We start from the raw sequence: 22,126 nt of genomic DNA on the forward strand, positions 1-22,126 counted from the left end.
CACATGAAAAAGTGTATTGAAGTATACAAATAAAAACAACAGCGGATGTCGGAGATGACACACGTGCGTGTATGCTTGTGACGTGCCTTCAATTCGGTAAAATAAATGTAAAAAATACATATTGATGTTTTTTTACGTGGCTCATGGGCTATGCAAAAAAAAAATCCCCTGGGGAAAAGTCTACATATAATATTAGCAAATAATAGAAAATCTCTTCCCTGGTACCATCCTGCAAAGTCACCTCCACCTGGGCCTTTCTATGTAAAACATATTACAATTGTTCATGAACAGTTACAAAAGAAGGACAATAATAGCCAACGCTAACAAACACAATAGGCTTCTGTGTAGCTTCACTGTGTCTAATAACAAACATACAGGTTGGCACTACCAAAGCAAACTGGCTGCAGACTTCAACATTCTCAGGGTACAGCGCTAGGCTAGCATGACAACCAAGAATCGATTGTATTGCTTTCTACCAGTACTCAGTTTTATCTCCTTGTAAATTGAATCCTGCTGAAAAAGTTTTGCATATTATATTATAGTACTTACATAATTACATAATTGTCAATAAGAGGACTTTACCACTAGATTTCAACATAACTTTTCATGCCTTGTTAAAGGTTACGGTGATTGACTCAAAATGTATAGCAATAACATCAATGCATAAAAGCCTATATACTGTATATCCCTTGCAAGGGCAAATAGACAATGTAACTATGATTTTAAGTCACTGATTTCTTAGACAATAACACATTTTCCTCACTTTTGTTACAAATCTAAAGCATTTCTCATGAAGCCTATTCTTTATAAAGCTACAGTCAACTGCCAAAAGAAGAATCGTGCAATGAATGACATTCTGTATTTTCGCCAATCTCCTTACTTTGCACTGTACAATTATATACAGTTAGAGGATTTAATTAGTCAATTTTCCTTTTCCTTTAAGAAGGAAAACAGGTGACAGCTCACATTTGGCACTGTCAAACTGACAGTCCACTGACAAAGAATATCAGTAAATCATCTGAATGGAGGGTGACTGTGTCTGTGTTGCATTGGTGTGTGCTTGTGTTGCCACTTTGAATGAAAACAACAAGATGGCAGCAAAGACATTCTAACCAAGAGGTCACCAACCGGGTCCTGGAGAACGAGAGAACACAAAATACAAATTCAACACATCAAGATCATAGTGATAAGAGGAATTGGTTGTGTTAGAGCTGTGCTGGAACAAAAGCCTGTGCACCTTGTAACTCTCTAGGACCAAGGTTTGTGACCACTGTTATAACCGTCCCTGACACAAATTGACACATATAACAGAGCGGGTTAAAAAAAACATTGGATGTAGTTGGATTCGAGGGCTTTTAACTCCAGACGTCCTGTGAGTACCGTCCCTTGGTCATCAGTTTCTTGATGTAATCAGTGGCCTGAGTGCGTGTCATGCCTCCCAGCTCCTCTCCAATCTCATAAAAGGCTGTCTGCACATCCCTGGCCATGTTCCGTGCATCCCTACAAATAGGGGAGTTCTATTACACATTTTGGTCTTCAAAACTTGACTGATATTTCTGAAAATATGAAATGGTATTTAAGAATACTTGCAAGGACCCTTACTTACCCACAGATATAGATGTGAGCATTGTCTGTGTGGATCTGCCTCCACAGAGCCTCCTTGTTTTCCCTCAGAAGATGTTGCACGTACACCTGGTCATTTAAAGGGCGCTATTACTCAATTGTGTAGAGAGCGGTTTATTCTGCATACTAACACATTTGGTAACACTGCGTTATGGAAATGTGGTAAAATTATCCTGGGTGTTCCTGAAATGATCCCAACTACAGCACGTGTAGGCTCAGACAGATATACCTTGTGTTCCTGGTCTCGAGAGAATGCTACGTTCAGCTGTGTTAGCACGCCAGCCTTCTCAGACTCCTCCAACTCCTCCTGGTACAGATAGTCCTCATTCTTGTGACGACATCCAAAGTACAACACAGTCTCTCCCACCTCCTTGCCTAAAAAATAAAAAAATAAAAAAATGCTTACTTGAATCAAAGACTTAGTCCGGTGCCTTTGCTGTTGGAAGATTTAAGCATGAACATCGTTATAGTTACTCATTAGGTGATCTAAAAAACATCAGAGAAGGGGTACCCAATTCTAGCTAAATCTTGAAAGGACTTCAGGAAAATTCTAAATGGCCACCCAAATATATTGCAACTATCCTTAGTGCTATTCAAACTACTTCATTCGGTCCAAATATCATATAATAATATGAAAATATGTAAAATAATGTTGGTAATGTTTGGTGAATAAAGACTTAGGGCCCATGTTCACAATTACCAGCACAATGCATAGCATAATGCAGGTAATGCAGCATTCTGGCATCGACACTTCCTAGAACAGAGGGGCTCACTTTTGCAACCACACCTCAATAGTTCTCTGAAAGCTTTTAGCCTCTGGCTACCAAATCACTTCAAAAGGTGATCAAGTATTGTCAGTTTTAGCCCGCTTTCAGTCTGGTTGACCAAATGCTTGATTTGAATGCTGCAGTTGAGCAGCCTGTGTTGGAGGGATATTTTCCATAGTGACATTTTTTTGGGGAAATCGGTCCTTCATTACATCCTTGACAGTGTTGAGGTTGTTTTTTGTGTAACACAGAACACATGTATGTCTCTCTAGCAATGCAACATTGGGTGATTCTAGATTGAGGGGATGAAAAGGTTGACTGACACAGATCTCCTGATAGTTCTTCCCCATACCAAAAGCAATATGTCCATGGTTGGATATTCTTCTGTAAATCTGAAGAACAAACAAGCAAGTAGGGTTATGCTATCTGTATCCACTGTTAGAACAATTAAGTTAAGTTTGTTGAAGAAAAATTCATCAAACATGCAGGAGCTATTTGAAATGTTGTCAGAGAAGGTGCGCAACAAAAAGTATGAAGTCAGAAAGGAGATCTATATCATAAAAGATCAGTCTGTGCTGACAGCAATTCCAGAATGTGATCATTAAAGAGGCAGACAAGAGTCTGTACTCATCTTAAAGATGCCCTTGAAAAAGTTGCACAGACATGCATTTCACAGTGGATACAGATATAGTCCTACTAACTGGTTTGTTCTTCAGACTTGCAATTCAATATTTCCTGTGTTTATGTCGATGTATCTTACTTATACCTATTGGGATGTTGTTTGGGGGTTTTCACTGTTGCTTCCTCTGCTGTGTAGTCCATTGCTTTTAGAGAGGTTGTTGGTTCTAGCACTGTCTATGTTAAGTGTGGTGAAATGTATGGGACTGGACATTCTTTAATTCATAAGTAAGATTTTTTTACATGGGACTGTACATATGTTGGTGTTATTGGCTTGAATAAAGATTTGTAGTTTTCAAAGTTATCCTCTATTCTCCATTGCAACCCCCACACTACAATATCCAACCACAGACATGTGGGCTGCTTTGGTATGGGAAAGAACTATCAGGAGATCTGTGTCAATACCATTTGTGAAACTGACTTAGCTTCCATTCAAGTTCTCTGAAATCCAACAAACAAGCAGGAGCTACACTATAGGAGCCATATGAAATGTTGTCACACAACGTGCACAACAAAGAGTATGAAGTCGGAAAGGAGATCTATATCATAAAAGACCAGTCTGTTCTGTCAAAGGGCTCTCTCAACTCTTCAAATGGTGCTCTAGCTAAGGCAGAAAGACGCTGCTGCCATATTCACCAAATTTGGAAACTTGGTGTGTAAGCAATGAGTGTACGGCAGCACCGCTAATGATTTTAGCTTGAAAAGAGGATGGCACAGATGGGTACTCTACAGTTATCAGTCCATGCAGATGAGACTTTTGAGAAGGAAAGTTGAGTTTGCCATTATTTGAAAGGGACAGAGGAAAATGCTGGACAGGAACTACTGGGTTCTCCCAAAAACAAGAAACAAGTTGTCATGCTTGCTGCTTGACCAAGCCCATGAAAAAAATAATGAGCAGGTGCAGTGGGAGCCATCGGTCTAACAGAGAACTCCATTGCTTTTCAGAGATGGATGTTAGCAGGACCTGAGCAGGCCAGACTACTGGTTGTATATGTACCATATGCTACTGTATTATTGTGTATACAGTCACCGCTGCCATTGTATTAATGCATTATTGTGATGTTACTGTTCTATTGTGTATTTTCTATATTTTGTTTTTCAAAGAGGAGCGCTTGCAAGTAAGAATTACATTGTACTGTCATACAACCGGATGATGGACATACAACAATAAACCTTTAAACTTAAAAGATTTTAAAAGGATTGTGCAGCATAGCAAAACAATTAGAAAATCAACATATAGACATGTGTTGCCATGTACCTTGCTCCTTGAGCCAGCCTCGCTCCTGGATGAAGCCCATAAAGGGAGCGATACCAGTCCCAGGGCCAATCATGATGACTGGGTTGCTGGCCTTGAAGGGCAGGCGGAACTGAGACTTGCGGATATACATGGGAACAGTGGACTTATGGCCATTATCAGTCGCCAGTTTGTTCATTAGCCAATTGGTTGCCACTCCCTTGATGCTGCGACCAGTTTTGGTCTCGTACTCCACCACCACAGCACAGATGTGGATGCTAAGGGGGTGAACCTACCAGAGAACGGGGGTCATGTCATCACACAAAACTATGGATCCAGTCATATACATCGCCACATTTGCTAGATGAGGTAGGAGGTGGGGCAGCACTTTATGCTCACCTTGGAGGAGGAGGCTATGGAGTAGTAGCGGGCCTGCAGGCGGGGCATGAGTTCACACAGGTGGTCAATGGGAGGCCGTAGGGATGGCAGGTCCTCCAGGATGGCTGAAATGTTCCTACTGGCGTCCAACACCCAGCTTTGGTACAGAGCCTAAGAGAGAACATACACATATAACTGTTCAAATGCTCTGTATATGGTTTCTTGCCCTGTCTATGTATGTTGGAGTACATCTTCCAGTGTTTCCGCAATATGCATTTAGCAGCGGCAGCCCACCACTGCAAGATCTTTACTGCTGCTCGTGGGACTTTATGATTATATGAAATATGAGGTACGCAATAACGCATACAGGCTCTCTGCACTTTCCATTTTGAGCAACAGGTTGCCTAATCAAATACTTGAGAGAATTATACTACTGATTTCTTTATCAAGTGTACTTACCTTACTGGACAGGTCAACAGGTAGGGGTAGAGGCAAGTGGAGCAGGAGCACAACGAGTGCAGCAAAGGAGAAATGAAAGAGGAGGAGAGGGCAGAAAAAAAGAGGAAAGGGCAGGAGGAGAGGAAAGAGGAGGAGGAAAGGAGATAGACCTTTGTCTGGGAAGCACAGATTGTCAGGATGGGACACCAAATGGGTAGATCTATGTTCTAAAATTGGTGTAATTTGACACCATCTGCCCCCCCCGACCCAGGGCACAATTCAAAACCTTCACCCCCCTTGCTGAAAAAAACCCCTAAGGGAAACACTGTCTTCTGTAGATGGTTCATGGTGTGTGTTTGCTGTGTGTGCTGTGTGTACAGTATGTATTGTTTGTATTGAATGTTATCCTTTCATTTTAATGTAATTACTCAATGTGCTGTTTATTGTTTAGGAAATATTTAAAAATATAAATCTTTTTTTAAAAAGGAAGAAAAGATTGACATGGTGCCACCACACACCTTGCCCTCTGGAGAGGAGGAGGCCATCTTGCGCATGTTCTCCTGGTCCTTGGGGTCAGTGGCATACTGGGCCAGCTCATATAGCACATTGGTGCGAGGTGGGTGTGTGATGTCTAGGTAGTGTGTCAGCGCCACGCGGTACGTGGTGGGGCAGGGGAACGGATGTTTCTTATTGGACTCCTCTAAGAAACATCAGCAGATAAAAAATCACATTTAGACTTGTAGTGATAGTCAACATCCATCAATAACACATTAAATACACATTTAACACACTAAATACACTGCCAATGTGTTTCTAAGGATGTAAAAAAACAAACATTCAAAGATGTTCATGGGACATTAAATCAAGGCTCTATGCAAGGCCAATGCCATACCATCAAGGTTGTTGAGGGAGATAACAGTATCAAGGTCCACGGCAAGAATTTGTCCAAGCTTGTTCACAATTGCTGTGTCATTGGTGGGATAAACAGCAACGTGATCTCCCGATTCATACCTTTAAATGGAGATGAAGAAGTAATAGGTTTCCAAATTATCTTTCAACGATGTAAATATTGTGTTGCTTCTTTTATGGACTACAAATACTAGACCTAGGAAAGTAACAACATAATGACTTACTCATGATCATATGGTGACTCTTTGCCCACTCTTACCTTATCTTGGAGCCTGTAATGTCCAGTTCAAGGTGCATGAGATGTCTACCACCCCCTTTGTTGAGCTTGCGGTTCACAGTGACTGGTGCCAGGTAGGGATTTTTAGCATCAAAAGGTCTGAGAAAAGTGAAATGAGTGATTGTATCAAGGAAGGGAGAAAGGAGAGATGCATTTTTTGTATTCCAACAGTGCAATAGTCCTGCGAAGCCAGCTGTTTCTTGTTACACTAGGTCCCCCTGAAAAGTCTGGTAAACCAATCACCAATACATAAAACATGACCCTGAAAGTGATGATGAGAAAAGAGGGTGTTGATGAACTCACGGTTTCTGGGTCTCGAAGCTCTTTAGACGACCCAACTCTCCACTGTACACCTTATTCATGTTGATGTCATTGTGCTCTTTCAACTCGTACTGACGGATGCTGTTTAGAGAAAAGGGGCTTCAATTAACTTCCAGATTCATACAACAGTGTGTGTGTGTGTGAGTGTGTGTGTGTGTGTGTGTGTGTGACACGGTACTGAAGAGGAAGAACAAACTGGACTGACAAATTTGTGTATAAGTATGAATAATTTGAGTATGCAAAAATATGTGTATTTATAGAAACTTATGCAGTGTAAGAAATATCCTTACTGTGGACAGTAGAATACATAAGAGTATAGTATATAATGTAAATAAATGGTCACACCATTTGGATGACTATTTAAAGATTGGATGAGTGAGGAGAGAAGAGAGGGAGAAAGAATGTGAATTGGGTTAGGGACCTGGATTCTTCTCCTGAAGCCTCCACTCCAAAGTGCTCACACACCGCAGGCCAGAACTGCTCCCTCCATGAGACAAAGTCCTCTTCAAGGCTGAACAGGGAGAACAATTTTGACACCATTTGTCTCTGAGGGCTAAAGCTGAGCAACTACTCCCTCCGGGGTATACTGATTTGTGCACAACAATGAGTGGTCACTTACTTGCCATCGTCATCCCCCATGCCCAGGTCAAAGATCCTCTGGGCTCCCAGCTCTACTAATTTCTTATCCACATACTTGCCCATGGCATTGTAATGCTCATATGTCTTATTCCCCAGCGCAAACACCTGCAGTCGGAACATATCAACACTGTCACCAACAGATTCAAGCCTCAGGATTGAAAGCATCCTGTGTACAACAAACACACTAACACTGAAAACAACAAACTCATGCTGTGAGAACATCATGGACTTTGCACAGCAATAACAAATAGGCCTAGTAACAAAATAATTGTGTCATCCCTCACTGTAAGTAATGCAGTCAATTCCAGTCTAGAACAGAAAGACAAAAGCATGCAATGGAAGGAGCCAATGTGACCATACAGAGTAGCAGGCCAGATTGCCCATGGTCAAAAGCTACATTCTTTACTCAGTTGAGACTGACTGAGTCTGATCTGACTGATTCTGAAAGAGTTTAAGTGGAGGACTTACGGTGAAGTTGACTCCATCCAGTTCACTATCACTCTCTTGCAGCCAGTCGTAGAAGTCCTGGGCGTTGTCTGTAGGGTCCCCCTCACCATAGGTGGCCATACAGAAGATAGCCAGGGAGTTGTCAATCTCAGCCAGTCGGGGCAGCTCAGACTGGCAAGCACAGTTCAAGAAAATAAATGTGTATCAGGGTTTCCGTAGCCGGTTATAGTCAGTAAGTACTTTGAATGGGAATAGCCATAGGGGCCAGTGTTTATCAGTGTTTGGCCGATAAAAATAATGAATGAGTGAACAAAGACTGGTCCCCGACACGAGTAATAGACCTACAAATGTTCTGCTTAGGCCTCCCTGTAAAGAAAGCCTCCATGCAAGAGGCACTTTGAACAAATATTCAACGCTTTGAAAGATTTTTCGCATGGTCCAGTTTGCCAGAGCGCATGCTCTGCTGCTTGAAGAGGTAATTCATGCACACATCTATAACGTTCAAGTGAATGATTGAATGTGGTATGATGAACATGACTGGAAATCTAAATATTTTGTGGTGATGGTTTTTAAATGTTTGATAGTGCAGGACATCTTCTGTCATTGTGGGAATGGGAATTAGGATAAATAGCCAAAATGTGGTGAGGTGTTCTATTTACGTTGCTCTGTCTCTCTCACTATTTGATGTAGGCTACTGACAATTGTACATGTACAGTTTTCGTGATCAGAGCTGTTTATCGGGTTCAAACTGTGATGTTTTGCTTTTCAATCAAGCATGTCATGTTGGTATAAGAACATTTATTTTAGTACAACTACAGCTAATTTCTATTCTTAGATGAATGGGTACATTAGCTAGTCTCAGGCTGGAGAATTCCATTACCATATCGTATTCCTCTGGGTCAGCAGCCATGCCCTTCATGCCGTAGCGCTGGGCATCTTTGGACAACCTGTTGGCAAACTCCTCAGCTGTGCCCGTCTGAGAGCCGTAGAACACCACAATGTTCCTGCCCTGGAAAGGGACAGAGAAGCAACAGCTTTAGCACCACATCCCAATCCTATATTGCATTTTACTTTCGCTACAACAATAATGGAGATCATAATGTAAATATATACAAAATGTATATATTGTATATAATGTAAATATATATATAAAATATATTGAATGGTTGCCAGTAATATGGAAGAGAATACTTACAAATGTTTTGCCTACATACATGCTTCAGGTTTACAAAAGTTATTGACTCATCACTGTCATCTTGTTATTCAGACCATTCTCATTGGGTTAGGATTACATTTGCATTGTTCCCATGGCTCAGTCAAAAAAGATCTCTACCCACACTATCCTCTCGTCGCAACCTGCGCACCCTCTCACTCACCGCTCTCTCTTCCTCTGTCTTATCCGCCCTACCCTCTGTTGAATCCTTCTCCCTTCTATCCACTGATGCAGCTTCCTCCACCCTCCTGTCCTCTCTTTCCTCATCTTTCGGCTCTCTCTGTCCACAGACCTCAAGAACGGCACGATCCTCTCCACGCGCTCCCTGGCTGTCTGAAACCCTGCAGGCTTGTAGAATAGGGCTCCGGGCAGCTGAGAGGAAATGGAGAAAAACTGGCCTCCGTGATGACCTAGACCCTTATCTCTCTCTCCTCCTCAACTACACCTCATCTGCATCAGCTGCTAAAGCTTCTTACTACCATTCCAAAATCCAATCCTCTGCCTCTGACCCAAGGAAACTGTTCTCCACATTTTCCTCACTCCTCAACCCACCTCCTCCCTGTCTACGGATGCTTTTGTCACCTACTTTGAATAGAAGGTTGATGACATTAGCAGCTCTTTCCCTCTACCTCTCACCAACACTGCTACCTTTCCTCCTAAATCCACTGTGCTACACCCGGTCTCTGGTTTATCTGATTTTTCCCCCCTCTCCCCTGATGTTCTAAAACTGGTCACATCCAAGCGGGCAACCACCTACCCCCTCGATCCTATCCCCTCCCCCTTTTGCCAATCCATCTCCAAAGACCTCCTTCCGTTCCTTACCACCTTAATCAATTCCTCTCTATCCACAGGATCTGTCCCAGCTGCCTTCAAGACAGCCAGAATCAAGCCTCTTCTCAAGAAACCAACTCTTGACCCGTCTGCTGTCCGTAACTACAGACGGGTATCCCTTCTCTCCTTCTTATCTAAAACCCTTGAACGTGCTGTCTCTAACCAACTGTCTAACTACCTCCTTCAGAACAACCTCCTTGACCCTCACCAATCCGGCTTCAAGGCTCTACTGAGACTGCTCTCCTTGCTGTCATGGAGGCCCTCAACTCTGCTCGAGCTTCCTCCCTCTCTTCTGTTCTCATTCTTCTGGACCTGTCCACTGCATTTGACACAGTAAACCACCTGATCCTTCTTTCCACCCGCTCAGAATTGGACATCTCTGGCTCTGCACTCTCCTGGTTTGCATCATACCTGGCCAATCACTCTTACCAGGTGACCTCACCAATGGGCTCTGTCCTAGGGCCCTTACTGTTCTCCCTCTATACCAAATCTCTTTGTATTTTCTTTTTATAATTTCCTCACATGGTTTCTCCTACACAGCTACGCAGATGGCACTCAACTCTTTCTCTCTTTCCCCCCTTCTGACTCACAGCTGCAACACGTCTCTGGGTGTCTTGCAGACATTTCTGCTTGGATATCAGCCCACCACCTAAAGCTCAACCGTAACAAGACTGAGCTGCTCTTCCTCCCAGGGAAAGCCTGCCCTCTCCAAGACTTCTCCATCACAGTAGAGAACTCTACTGTGACCTCCTCCCATACAGCCAAGAATTTTGGGGTGATCCTTGACAACCACTTATCCTGTGTGGCGAACATCACAGCGACAGCACGCTCCTGTAGATTCTTCCTCTACAACATCAGAAGGATATGTCCATTCCTCACCAGAGAAGCAGCACAACTTTTGGTCCAAACACTTGTGATCTCTCGCCTTGACTACTGCAACGCACTCTTGGCCGGTCTCCCCGCCTCCACCATCAGGCCTCTGCAGCTCATCCAGAATGATGCCGCCCGCCTGAAGTTCAATCTCCCCAAATTCTCCCATGTCACTCCCCTCCTCCGCACCCTTCACTGGCTCCCAGTAGCAGCTCGCTTCAGATTCAAGACCCTGGTGCTTGCCTACCGGGCAGCAAAGGGAACAGCCCCTCCCTACTTGCAAGCAATGGTCAGCCCCCAAACCCCTGCCCGATCACTACGCTCTTCCATCTCGGCTGGCTGCCTGGCACTGCCGCCTCTACGTGGATGCAGCAGCCGCACTACTCACAGCTTTTTACTGTCCTGGTGCCCCGCTGGTGGAATGAGCTTCCCACTGCTGTCATGACTGCAGAGTCACTACCAATCTTCCGCCGTAGATTGAAGACCCATCTCTTCAGGCTACATCTTAACGGTCCCTCCTAAAGACCTCTTCACCCCCACTACCCCCCTGTACAAGTTTCTCTCCTGTTAATAAAATAAAACAAAAATAAAAAAATTCCTTTGACTGCCTATGGCCCCTGGTCTGAGCATTGACTACTTTATCTTATGATGACTGATGGATAGATGATTCACTTACTTTAACAAATGTATTTGTTGTAAGTCGCTTTGGATAAAGGCGTCTGCTAAATGCCATAAATGTAAATGTAAGATTGTAAGAAATAGAAACTAAATTATGTAGAGGAGACTCAAGACAGTATCCTTTACTTTCTCCTGATATCTGGAGACTTCGCAGACAAACCAATTCCTCAAGATCAACTTGTACTGACAAGGCAGGATCCATTTCAGCCCTTTTCTCAGGATCCAGTGAATCCCGTAGCCATATACCTTTACATGAAGTCATATCAGTAGACAGACCATTATCACCCCCCCCCCCATATTAAAGCAAAAGAACACTCACTGTTTTCTTCATTTTCTCAATAAAACTGGTCTCTCGTGCAGAAGGTGCTCTGAAAGACAGCAAGGTAGAATGTTACCAACATGCAAAGTCTAAGCTATAGAGACCATCATACACTACATCTTGAACATTATTCTGAAACCATGCATCTGCAGCATTAGAAATGGCACATCAACAATTTCCAACAAGTAAAATATACATTTTCCATGCTTGTGTAGTTCATTCAAATACTGTGCACACATTAATGTTAATATTCTCTCTGGCATGTAGATATAGTCAGAGGACCTTAACACTATGTTGGGTGTTGACAAATTGACTGATGCACTCTTTGACCATGTCCGAAAGTTCATACTGCAACCTATTTAGTAGGTGCTTTCAGTATACATAGTTTTGCAGTTTGCGAAATGTACCGAAATCGAGTATGTATAAAATGCTAAAAGTCATACTAGATTTGCCTTTCCATGTAGTATGAATAATTTACTGCACATTATTCAGTTGAGCAGGTAAGGGAGGTGGGCAGTAGCAAAATTGAACCAATTATCATGAACAACATGGTTGAGCTACAAATGACGATTTCTCAGTATGAATGAGGTGTAGTATGTTGAAATGTGTCGCTTACTGAACACATTTTACTAAACAGCAGGCTCTAAATTAAGACGTACTACTTTTTACATTTGGATGCAGGGACTTAGCTTCAAAGGTAGCAGACTGCAAAACGACTCAGATTGCGGATTTGAAGAGTAAAATCTTGGCCACTCTAAAAAAACATTTGCATTAATGCAACCAGTGCATCATTTACCTTCCTGCTGTGCTGTAGTTGTGATATTGACCAGTGGCCATCTTTAGGAATGCTGACTGAAATCAGGAAATGCCTGAGACAAGGTCATTCTTTCCAGTTTACTGTACCCCTATCTAAAAACCAAACTTTACAACCGTAATGAGAGCGGTTTTACTCGTAGAAATGTCTTCAAATCTGCGATGTCAGTCATTGTTTAGCGGCCTGCTACCTTTTTAAGTCCTTGCATCACCTGTGCCTAGCAACCTGTGACTAGACGTCAACAACATCCAAATGTAAATAGTAGTACCTCTAGTCACAAATTGTGGCCAAGTATGTTGTAGATACATTTAGTAAACAGTAGGCAGTATGAACTTTTGGACATGGTCTATATCTCCTATCTATAAACACTGGGTAATGAAGGTCTGGGAGATTGAAGTGCTTGGCAAGGCCAATGCTTTCCAATGCTGGATACATGGTCCCCGTCCTCCTGACCACACAAACCAGAGTGTAGTAGCCTATTGCCTCTTATGGATGGGGTCAGCAAGATTTTCACCCACTCAAAACAATTAGGCCTATAGCTAAGAAACTACTATGTAACAATTTCTATGATTTACAAGTAGCCTTGGCCTAAAGCTATGTAAACATATGGGGCTTAGAAAAGCTACAAAATGACCAGTAGTCATTCATTGTCAATGGAAGATGGTGACTTATATAATATAATATATGCCATTTAGCTTTTTTGCCTTTTATCCAAAGCGACTTACATTGCAGTGAGTGCATACATTTCTCAGTATATATGGTCCCAGCAGGAATCAAACCCACAACCTAAGAGTTGTTAGCACCATGCTCTACCAACTGAGCCACAGAGGACCACGTGACAAGTATTTGTGTGATACGACCCTTGGCAACATTGTTCTGGCTTGCAGACAATAGGATCGAGGTCTATTTTTGCTAAATCACAAGGTCCTGCAAATGTTTCATACACATTGGGCTTGCATTCTTCGTCTTATTTTGGTAGTAGAAAAAGTTTAAAGATGGTTTGGATGATAGATAGGTAGATGTGCTAGGTAGCTGAAAGAAAGTGAGAGTCTTATGATGGTAGTGGATAAAGAGAGAGAAAGACAAGTTGAACAGTTTTAAAGAAATTCATTTATTCAAACATTAAAGAGAAGGAGCAGAAAGATTTTTACTTTTCACTTACTTAGCTAATGCAGCTTACTTAGTCTACTCAACAACCTGACCCCCACAGGGAACAATGCCTTTTATGTCAGTTAGCTGGCTAAGGCTATCCAACACTGAAACTCCTCTGAATCAAGGTAAGATTTCAGGTTTATTAATTAATTGCCGCCAGTGTGCTTGCTGTTGCTTTCTGTGATTGTAAACATGGATCAGAATTGTAAGTTGAGCGCGTTAGTTGTCACCATTAATATGGTGACAATGTATGGCCATTGTAGGCTGTGTAGCGGTTATGGCAGGACTATTCAACTATACTCTTAAGGGGGACAGATTTTCTAAATGTTATTTGCAGGGATGCCAGACATTTTCCACATGCATGTGATTATTTATCCCACTAACAGAACACACTTGTAAAACAACGCACAAACACCACTATATTTGTATAAAGTACCTTTAAAGGCACCATAATATATACCACTTAGTTCCATCCTCTACCAACTGAGCCACAGAGGACCATAAGCAGGATTGCACCCTCTTTTCACTACAATGGGAATTGCAATGACAATTCAGAAGTGTCTCCTCCTATCTCCCTCCCCTTGCAAACTGCTTCTAACTGAAACAATGAATCTGTCAATCATTTTAAAAATGTTATCCAGCAAATGTGAAGGTCTGTTACATTACCTTGAAAGTATCGAGTATGGAAATGTTCCCAGAAACATGAACACGGAACTGAACCGGTCAGCGGAGACACATTTCACATGAAACAAGGGCTTTACCAGCAGCTGTGTATTCATACTGTGACAGAAAACCGTCACTGATACCCTATATTGTCATTCCTGACCCCCCTTATCTCCCTAAACTACCTGCCAGCTCCGCGTTGTGAAGCCCTGTCTGTCACCGAGGGCACACTCGGTTGCATCGCTACACACAGGTTGTATAAAGGTTTGGCTTGGAGACATTTTTGTGTCTGGTCACAGACAGCTGTTGTGCACTGAAGTTCCCAGGCGAATGGGAAAGGTGAGGAGGCGAGTGAGTGGACGCAAGAAGGAATTATACAACGAACAAAGTGATGATGCTGTATGTGGCTGCTATGAAAATTACTGTGTGTGCAGGTGATCAGATCAGCTAGATGCAGAGTGTACAAGGCGGTATTGAATGTGCATCTGTCACCTTGATAACTCCAATGTATCTCTTATAAACTTTAAATGAGCAATCTCATGATGAGTATAGGGTTGGCAAATTCGAGTATCATGCCAGGCTGGGTATAAATAGACTAACCTATTGATGTTACATTGAGCTGGGTGAATGGAATATGAATGACAGTCATCAAATATGCTGTACGATCAAGGAATGAGATTACATTAAAGACTGATGTACTATTTTGGTCCAAACAAAGTGCTTTCTAAAACCTGGTGTCGAGGTCACACACTGGCCTAACTTAGCCTACCTATATTCACATGTTTGCTGCTATTAGAAAACGTAGCATATTTAGGTTTGCACATTTTCAGTGTGGCCAAAGACCTTTAACAAAATCAACAGTCTCATCTCCTTTTTCCAAAATAAATTAACAACACTCATGATAAAAAGCCTGAATGAGGGTGTGCAGCCGACATATGGGATGCATGCTGAACACACCATAAAAAGGGGCCCCACATTTTATATGAATTGCAATCACAAGAGCATGGTGAATTCCTGAAATCTGAAACCAGCCTTTGCCCTCAAGTCCCAGCATCCCATACGGATTAAATAAATACAACACTAGTATAACCCCAAAATCATATGTGAAAGAGAAATCTGTCATCCTCAATTGGTGGCAGGCTACCTGGCTATCAAATACCTACCCAAACCCCACTGTGAGAATAAGTCTTCAAGGTATGACATTTTATACTGACCTCTCTGAAGCAGCCCTCCTGTCCTCGGGCAAGGAAAACACACAGCCCATAGCCAAGCCCACAGATGAGGCCACACAAGGAAAGACCACAATCAATATCGGGTCAGTCGTGAGCCACTTAAGACAGAACTAAGTGTATACACCAGTTTAAATCCCAGCCTCCATGCTCCAAGCTGCCACCCTCACCCTGACAGCAGCCAGCAGTGAACTGAACTCTGGCTCTTCCTGTGCCTCGGAAAGGAGTGGAGTCTGTTCTTTACAAAGTACTCCACCACACACACACACACACACACACACACACACAGTCTGGCAACCACCAAAGAAGCAATGGTGGGAAACAGACTTTCCCATAAAACCTTGCAGCGAACCCACACACACACACACACACACACACACACACACACACACACACACACACAGGAACACTCAAACTTAAAGACCACTCATGCCTTCCTCATCACCACCCCTCTCCTTCTCCAATCTGAATGGTGTTGGCTAAGCATGAAAACAGTGGTCCATTTAAAAGGTGATCATTGTCTGAATACATTTTCAATGCCGTCTCAGACCCTCATCCTTTTCGAATGGCAGGAATGTGATTGCTATGGCAACCTAATTTATCATAAAAGAATTCCATTTGTTGGAAGTGGCCCTTATCCAATGTTTCAAATCTGCCAGGCAAATACAAGGTGGCTTACACAAAAAGGGTAAAAGAAATTATATTAAAAAAAAAGAAAAAAAGACACTTAAGGCAGGGCAAATAAAGGGCTGCTTGTCTTTTTGCCTCAACTTTCCACCTTTTGGAGGACTCACAAAGAGGCTTGGCTAGCCTTTCCCGCTGGCTCTCCAGGGAACATTCAAATGATTTTGGGCCAAAAACAAAGTCTCGTCCAGGGGAGATATAGGCATGCCCCCTTAATAACAGTTAGGTAACCACAGCACCCTTTAGGGGACGGGGGAACTAGTGTAGTTATCTTTTCCTTTCCACCCCTACAATAACGCCTTGTTCCTGGATCTGTACACATTCCCCTGAGCCTGTCCCTCCCACCAACCTCCTTGTGTTTTCACACATGTTCACAATCTCCCTCAGACTAAGAGCAGCAGTCTCCCTGTGTTCCTCACAACGCTGTCTCCATTCAGAGAACACAGCCCATCAGCTTGTAAGAGAGCGTGACTTGTCTTGGTCACAGCTTCACTGATTAAAACAAATCTATTGCTGAAGGGGAGGGACTTGGCTGCTCAGTCCTATGGAAGTGCAGTACAGCTGAGCACAGGCCAAACCTCAGTCACTGCACTGATAAGATAAGTGATGAAGAGAAGTGGGAGCAGTAGGCGTGACACTGGAGCAAGAGCCACAAAGCGAGAGGGAGCCACGGAACAGAGACAAAGGTCACTACCAGCTGGAACATTAACAAAACCCCCCAGGAGTATGACCGCGAGTGCACTCTGACACAGAGAGGGTTCCATCACAGCTTTTAGTCAACTCTGAATTAGGCTACAACGTCAAATTCAATCCAATTCAATCAACTTCCTTTCACATTTCATAGGTAGAGTGTCCATTCCCATCTCATTTGGTTCGTGCCCATTATCTTTGTAATTGATTTGGGTAGACAAATACAACAGATGGAATAGTATATTGACTCCACTTGACTTGTTTAGACCACTTGAGGTGTGAAATTGTGTAACAAACTATAATGTTTTGGGTGTACAATCTCTTTATGTCCTCTGCTGAAAAATGAATAATTTCCTTAAACCAGGAAAGGCCTTTCCTCTGACCAACTGTAGCTCAGTCAAGTCAGCAGTAGACTTGCAATGAGAGAGCCATGCTTTTGTAACTTACATATTGTTTACATACTACAGGCCCTCCCTCAACAAATACACACCAGTGTACTGTAATCTGATCGCTCAGCCATGATGCACTGACTGTATGCACTCCACTAATCCTAATTGACAAAAGAAAGCAAAAAGCTACCCTTGAAAGACAAAACTAAGATTTGGTCACGCCCTTGTGGCTTAGAAGACCAACACTAGGGCTTGGTGAGTCAGCAGAGGTGATACTCACAGTGTCTCAAGCTTCTTGAACTCTGGGATGGGCTCAACCTTCTTGCGGGACATGAGCCAGAAAATGAGCAGGCCAGCGATGAGGGAGAAGAGGAAAAGATCCAGGTTACTGAGGAAGGGCTCATCTTCTTCCATGGGCTCTGGATGGGTGCTGACCTCTGCATCCACGTCCGCCATGTTTACATGCAGGGCTGCCAGGGCGAGGAGAGGGTATTAGCTAAACGCTGGCCCAGTAACTTGGGGTGTTTGAAACATATTACATTATATATTCTTTTATTTTATCTATCTAGTCTAACTTGACCATCTACTCCAATACTATAGAGGGCCATCAATACACAGCTAGTCTCAAGCCATCTGTACCAGCTAACGAGTCTGCCTTGGGAGACTAAGACACAGCACAAAGCTTTTTTTGTTAAGTCTTTAAGGCAGACACACTCTCCAGGGTACCAAACCAGGTCCCAAGCTTGGCTAACCCTCAAAGTCCGGCGCTTTACGTCTGAACTAGGTACGTTTTTGAGTACATCATACCTTCAAAACACACAAAAATGTGATTTGTGTCAGTTTAGTCAGTTGGTTTAAAATCTTGATAAAGGATCTGTCATACAAGGAATGCACATATTTTGATTATATTGTCTACATTGACTTTGTAATGAATTACCTATACTATGTTTGTAAAAATGTACATTTATGATTGTTTGTTTGTAAGCAGAGCTCCTCTGCAAAAGAGACCTAGGTCTCAATAGGACCCCCTGCTTAAATAAAGGTTTAATAAAAACATGTTAATAGACCACTTGATTCAGCTTGTGCAAATGCAGTGAATGCCGAGGGTTAAGGATAGGGTTAGGGCTAAGGGTTAAGGATAGGGTTAGGGCTAAGGGTTAAGGATAGGGTTAGGGCTAAGGGTTAAGGATAGGGTTAGGGCTAAGGGTTAAGGATAGGGTTAGGGCTAAGGGTTAAGGATAGGGTTAGGGCTAAGGGTTAAGGATAGGGTTAGGGCTAAGGGTTAAGGATAGGGTTAGGGCTAAGGGTTAAGGATAGGGTCGTCCCAAGGATCCCACTCAGCATCTACCAATAATGATTTGTCATGCCTAGACACTGAAACATAGAGAAGAGAAACTGCTGAATACGAATTTAGAAAAATGGGCTTGGTCAGATATACTGTAGCAAGTGACATGATATTTTTTGTTGAGATGCAAATTTCAAATGCCTGTATTTCTGACAATGAGCTGATTAAATATGACCACTGCAGGGAAGATGTTTCTTGGGTCTGTTGTTGGCATCCAAATGATGGAATCTATCACAAATTACTGTGACAAAAAAAAAAAAACTTACCTAATTGTATAAAACAACAGATCAGTGTCCAGACCATTCTGTCAAAACTACGTATTTCAGTCATCCTACTACAAAAAAAAGAAAAAGAAAATCCCCATTAAAGATATTATCACTTGCACTACGCTTGTAATTTACATGATATCTTGCCCCTGTGGATTAGTGTACTGTACATCAGGAAAACCACAAGGGCTCTAAAACACAGCTCAATAAACATAAGAGTTCATGTGACCATCTGGAGATCAAGACTACCCAGTCTCAGTCCATTTTAATGATTATAACCATGATGTCTCAACTCTACGGTTCTATGGCATAGACAAGTAGACCTTAGCAAAAAGCTGTATTCAAGAAAATTAAGTTAAGCTTGTGTGAACATATTAAAGGTAGTTTAGTTTGTTTATAGCCTATATTGTTAAAGAGCAGTAGAGCTTTAAATATGCTATTGTAAGTCAATGGCCATCCAAATCTATGGGGTTTGATATGTAGGCATCTCCCGGTTAATGCGGACAGAGACGCATGTTTGAACAGCGGTAGAGGGTCAAGTGTGCTTACCACTTGCAGTTGCGATCCAGACCAGGTACACTCCATCACTGCTCCAAAAAAACAGTCCAACCATGAGGACAGCATCTCTTATTATACGGGCTTATAGGCTTACTGAACTGTTTGCTCAATATCGCTTATGTAGGCAGAATTTTCGTATAGGCTATGGACCTCTGATCAAATGCAGATCACCAAACCACAGTTGTGTGTGAATTAAAGTCGTTAGCATTGATGCATGTAGAATTAGGAAAACATCGGACTACATCTAGGATAATTGTGCTTGAAATTAAACAGCACATCCTGAATAGCTCAGTCCACTTTGTAGTCTGCTATCATACAGACAAATATTACTGTGTAAAAAGTGTAAACGACATGCCTTATCAATTAACAGAAGCAACAAAATAAAACGCATAGGCTATTTTAAAATGTTTATTAACAATAATCGTTGTTTGAAATATTTTGCACATTTTGTAACACCACGTATCCCGTGTGAGAGTATTCCCCTGTACTGACTATGGTGTAAACTCAACCCACCCAAGTTAAGCCAGCTTGCTCTGTCATACCCATAGCTCCTCACAGCTAGTAGCAAACTCAAGAAGTGACTTGCTAGCTGGTGGATTTGACACACCTAACTTTTTATCTTATTGATATCAACTCCAAACTTGGTTTTAGCATTCTACGGACAGCCGTTCCACTCCCTAGTGAATTCTGCCTGGAAGTGCCTTCTCCCACATGCAATTGAGATGTCATGATCAAACAATGTTTTTTTTTTTGTTGTCAAAGAATAGGCGATGTAGCTTGTACTGTATTTCTGAATGCATTTGTAAATAGTAAGATCATTGTAATGTGAACAGGAATGTTTAGCACACACATAGCACAGGTTGTCTTTGCATGCAAGATCATTTCTAAGATGATTAGCCTACACATTTTTTTCTATTGCGTGACATTATTTTGGTGCCACCAAATGAAAAGGTTGGTTGACAATCCTTTGCATGCAATAACTGCCTGAAGTCTGCTACCCATTAATCCCACCAGACACTGGGTATCTTCTCTGGGGATGCTCTGCCAGGCTGTACTGCAGCCATCTCCAGTTGTTTGTTTTGAGGTATTTTTGCCTAAAATGTTATCATCTGGAAATGAAATGCATGTTCAATTGGATTTAAAATGTTTCTGTACACGTCAGAATACATTCTGCTGCTGCCGTCTGCAATTACATCATCAATTAAGACAAGTTAGCCAGTTCTACGGGCAGCTATACATGCCCAAACCATAACACCTCCTCCACTATGTTTAACAGATGTGGTGATATGTTGGAAACATATTTGGCAGGTCCTTTTTATCCCCAAACGTTCCACTTGCAATCACTCTGGTACAATACCTTTTCCCGGAACTCTGCAAGCTTTTTGGGTACTTTTTAGCTAACTGTAACCTGACCATCCTTTTTGAAAATAACTATTGGTTTTCACCTTGCAGTGCTTTTTTTTCTTTTTAATGATGTTCCAAACTGTTGATTTTGGCAATGTTTTGGCTATGTTTCTGATTGGTTTTTAAATATTTAAATATTTTTCCGGTGGCCATCTTTCGGAATGCTGATTAAAATAGAAAAATGCTTGAGACAAGATTTTACTCGTAGAAATGTCTTCAAATCTACAGTGTTAGTCATCGTTTAGCGGTCTGCGACCTTTGTAAATCCCAGAATCCACTGTGCCTACCAATTTGTGACTAGATCACAACATCCAAAAGTAGTATGAAGTCACAAATTGGGGCTAGGTAATTAGGATATTAGAAGAAGAGGATTACATGTTTATTTCCAGAGCTATTTCTAGATATTTTTTATACTGTGGGATTCTTTTATCCACATTTACTATTTCTAAATACTTAAACAAATTTAACATGGGCACATTTAAAAAGAAATCGCATTTTAAAAATAAATTCTCATTTACATACACCCCGAGGTAGGTGAGCGGAGTTCCATATTGTCGTTCCTGGAACACAGGTTCTACTAGTGCCGCTGTTAAAATTTGTGTCATCTGTTCACATTAACCGAGAGGTGCTACAGATTAACTTTCGCAAAGGGAAATTTATAGATTACCCGGGATATGCATACATTAACCGCCGAGTTGGGAAATGTATAGATTTTCCGAGATATGTATACATTTCCAGTTCACACATTTCCCGTAATGTGAATATACGACGGGAACAGACGGGGACAGATCAACCAGGACAGATTTGTCGCTACTGAGACTATCTAAGGGAACCGGCAACTAAAATATGCTAATATGAGAAAGAGTGGCTTCGGTTCAATGTGTTAGATCTTGGCCACCAGAATCAACAAGTGTTGGCAAAACTAGGCTAGTAGCTAGCTAGTAAGTACAGCAATAACAACTACCAGTCATGTTAGTAACGTGCCAAATAATGTCAAATAATCCATGTCTGCAGCATACTTGCTCCTGAAAACGCTTATTAGTTAGAACTTTAGCTTGATGGTTGGCAAAGCGAATGGCCATACCTAAGTTAATTTGCTGGCTAGCTAGTTAGCTTACTTAGAAATAAAGTTTTTAGAGCTGAGAACTTTTTCAGAAATCAGCTTGAATAGTTAAATCAGTTTCTTATGACTCCCAAGGCTGACATACGCGAGTAGCTGACATAAAACATTAACCATGTAAATTAGACGCAAGTCTTTCAGCTGTTTATCTTACCTCCTTGTCTTCACTGACACTGTCAAGCAAAACCAC

The 22,126-nt window shown here is 42.0% G+C and overlaps 1 protein-coding gene across 4 annotated transcripts; it reads right to left on the bottom strand.

Moving 5' to 3' along the window:
• porb (P450 (cytochrome) oxidoreductase b) lies at window positions 1–22,126 on the bottom strand. Of its 4 annotated transcripts, XM_083696074.1 has the most exons (18): window positions 22,091–22,126; window positions 19,404–19,441; window positions 18,855–18,919; window positions 17,524–17,713; window positions 11,623–11,671; window positions 8,592–8,720; window positions 7,733–7,882; window positions 7,245–7,369; window positions 7,047–7,136; window positions 6,608–6,706; window positions 6,287–6,403; window positions 6,011–6,129; window positions 5,637–5,818; window positions 4,702–4,851; window positions 4,327–4,594; window positions 1,853–1,998; window positions 1,607–1,692; window positions 1–1,500 (listed from the first exon to the last, which is right to left on the bottom strand). In XM_083696074.1, the coding sequence occupies exons 3-18, from the start codon at window positions 18,916–18,918 to the stop codon at window positions 1,356–1,358; spliced, it is 2,109 nt and encodes a 702-aa protein (XP_083552200.1). In that variant the 5' UTR covers window position 18,919; window positions 19,404–19,441; window positions 22,091–22,126; the 3' UTR covers window positions 1–1,355. The 4 variants fall into 4 exon arrangements, with proteins under 4 accessions (XP_083552200.1, XP_083552202.1, XP_083552201.1 ...); XM_083696076.1 differs by lacking the exon at window positions 19,404–19,441 and having other exon boundaries at window positions 22,091–22,112; XM_083696075.1 differs by lacking the exon at window positions 22,091–22,126 and having other exon boundaries at window positions 18,855–18,922; window positions 19,404–21,567.

This window comes from Argentina silus (assembly GCF_951799395.1).
Source record: "Argentina silus genome assembly, chromosome: X".
NCBI lineage: Eukaryota > Metazoa > Chordata > Actinopteri > Argentiniformes > Argentinidae > Argentina > Argentina silus.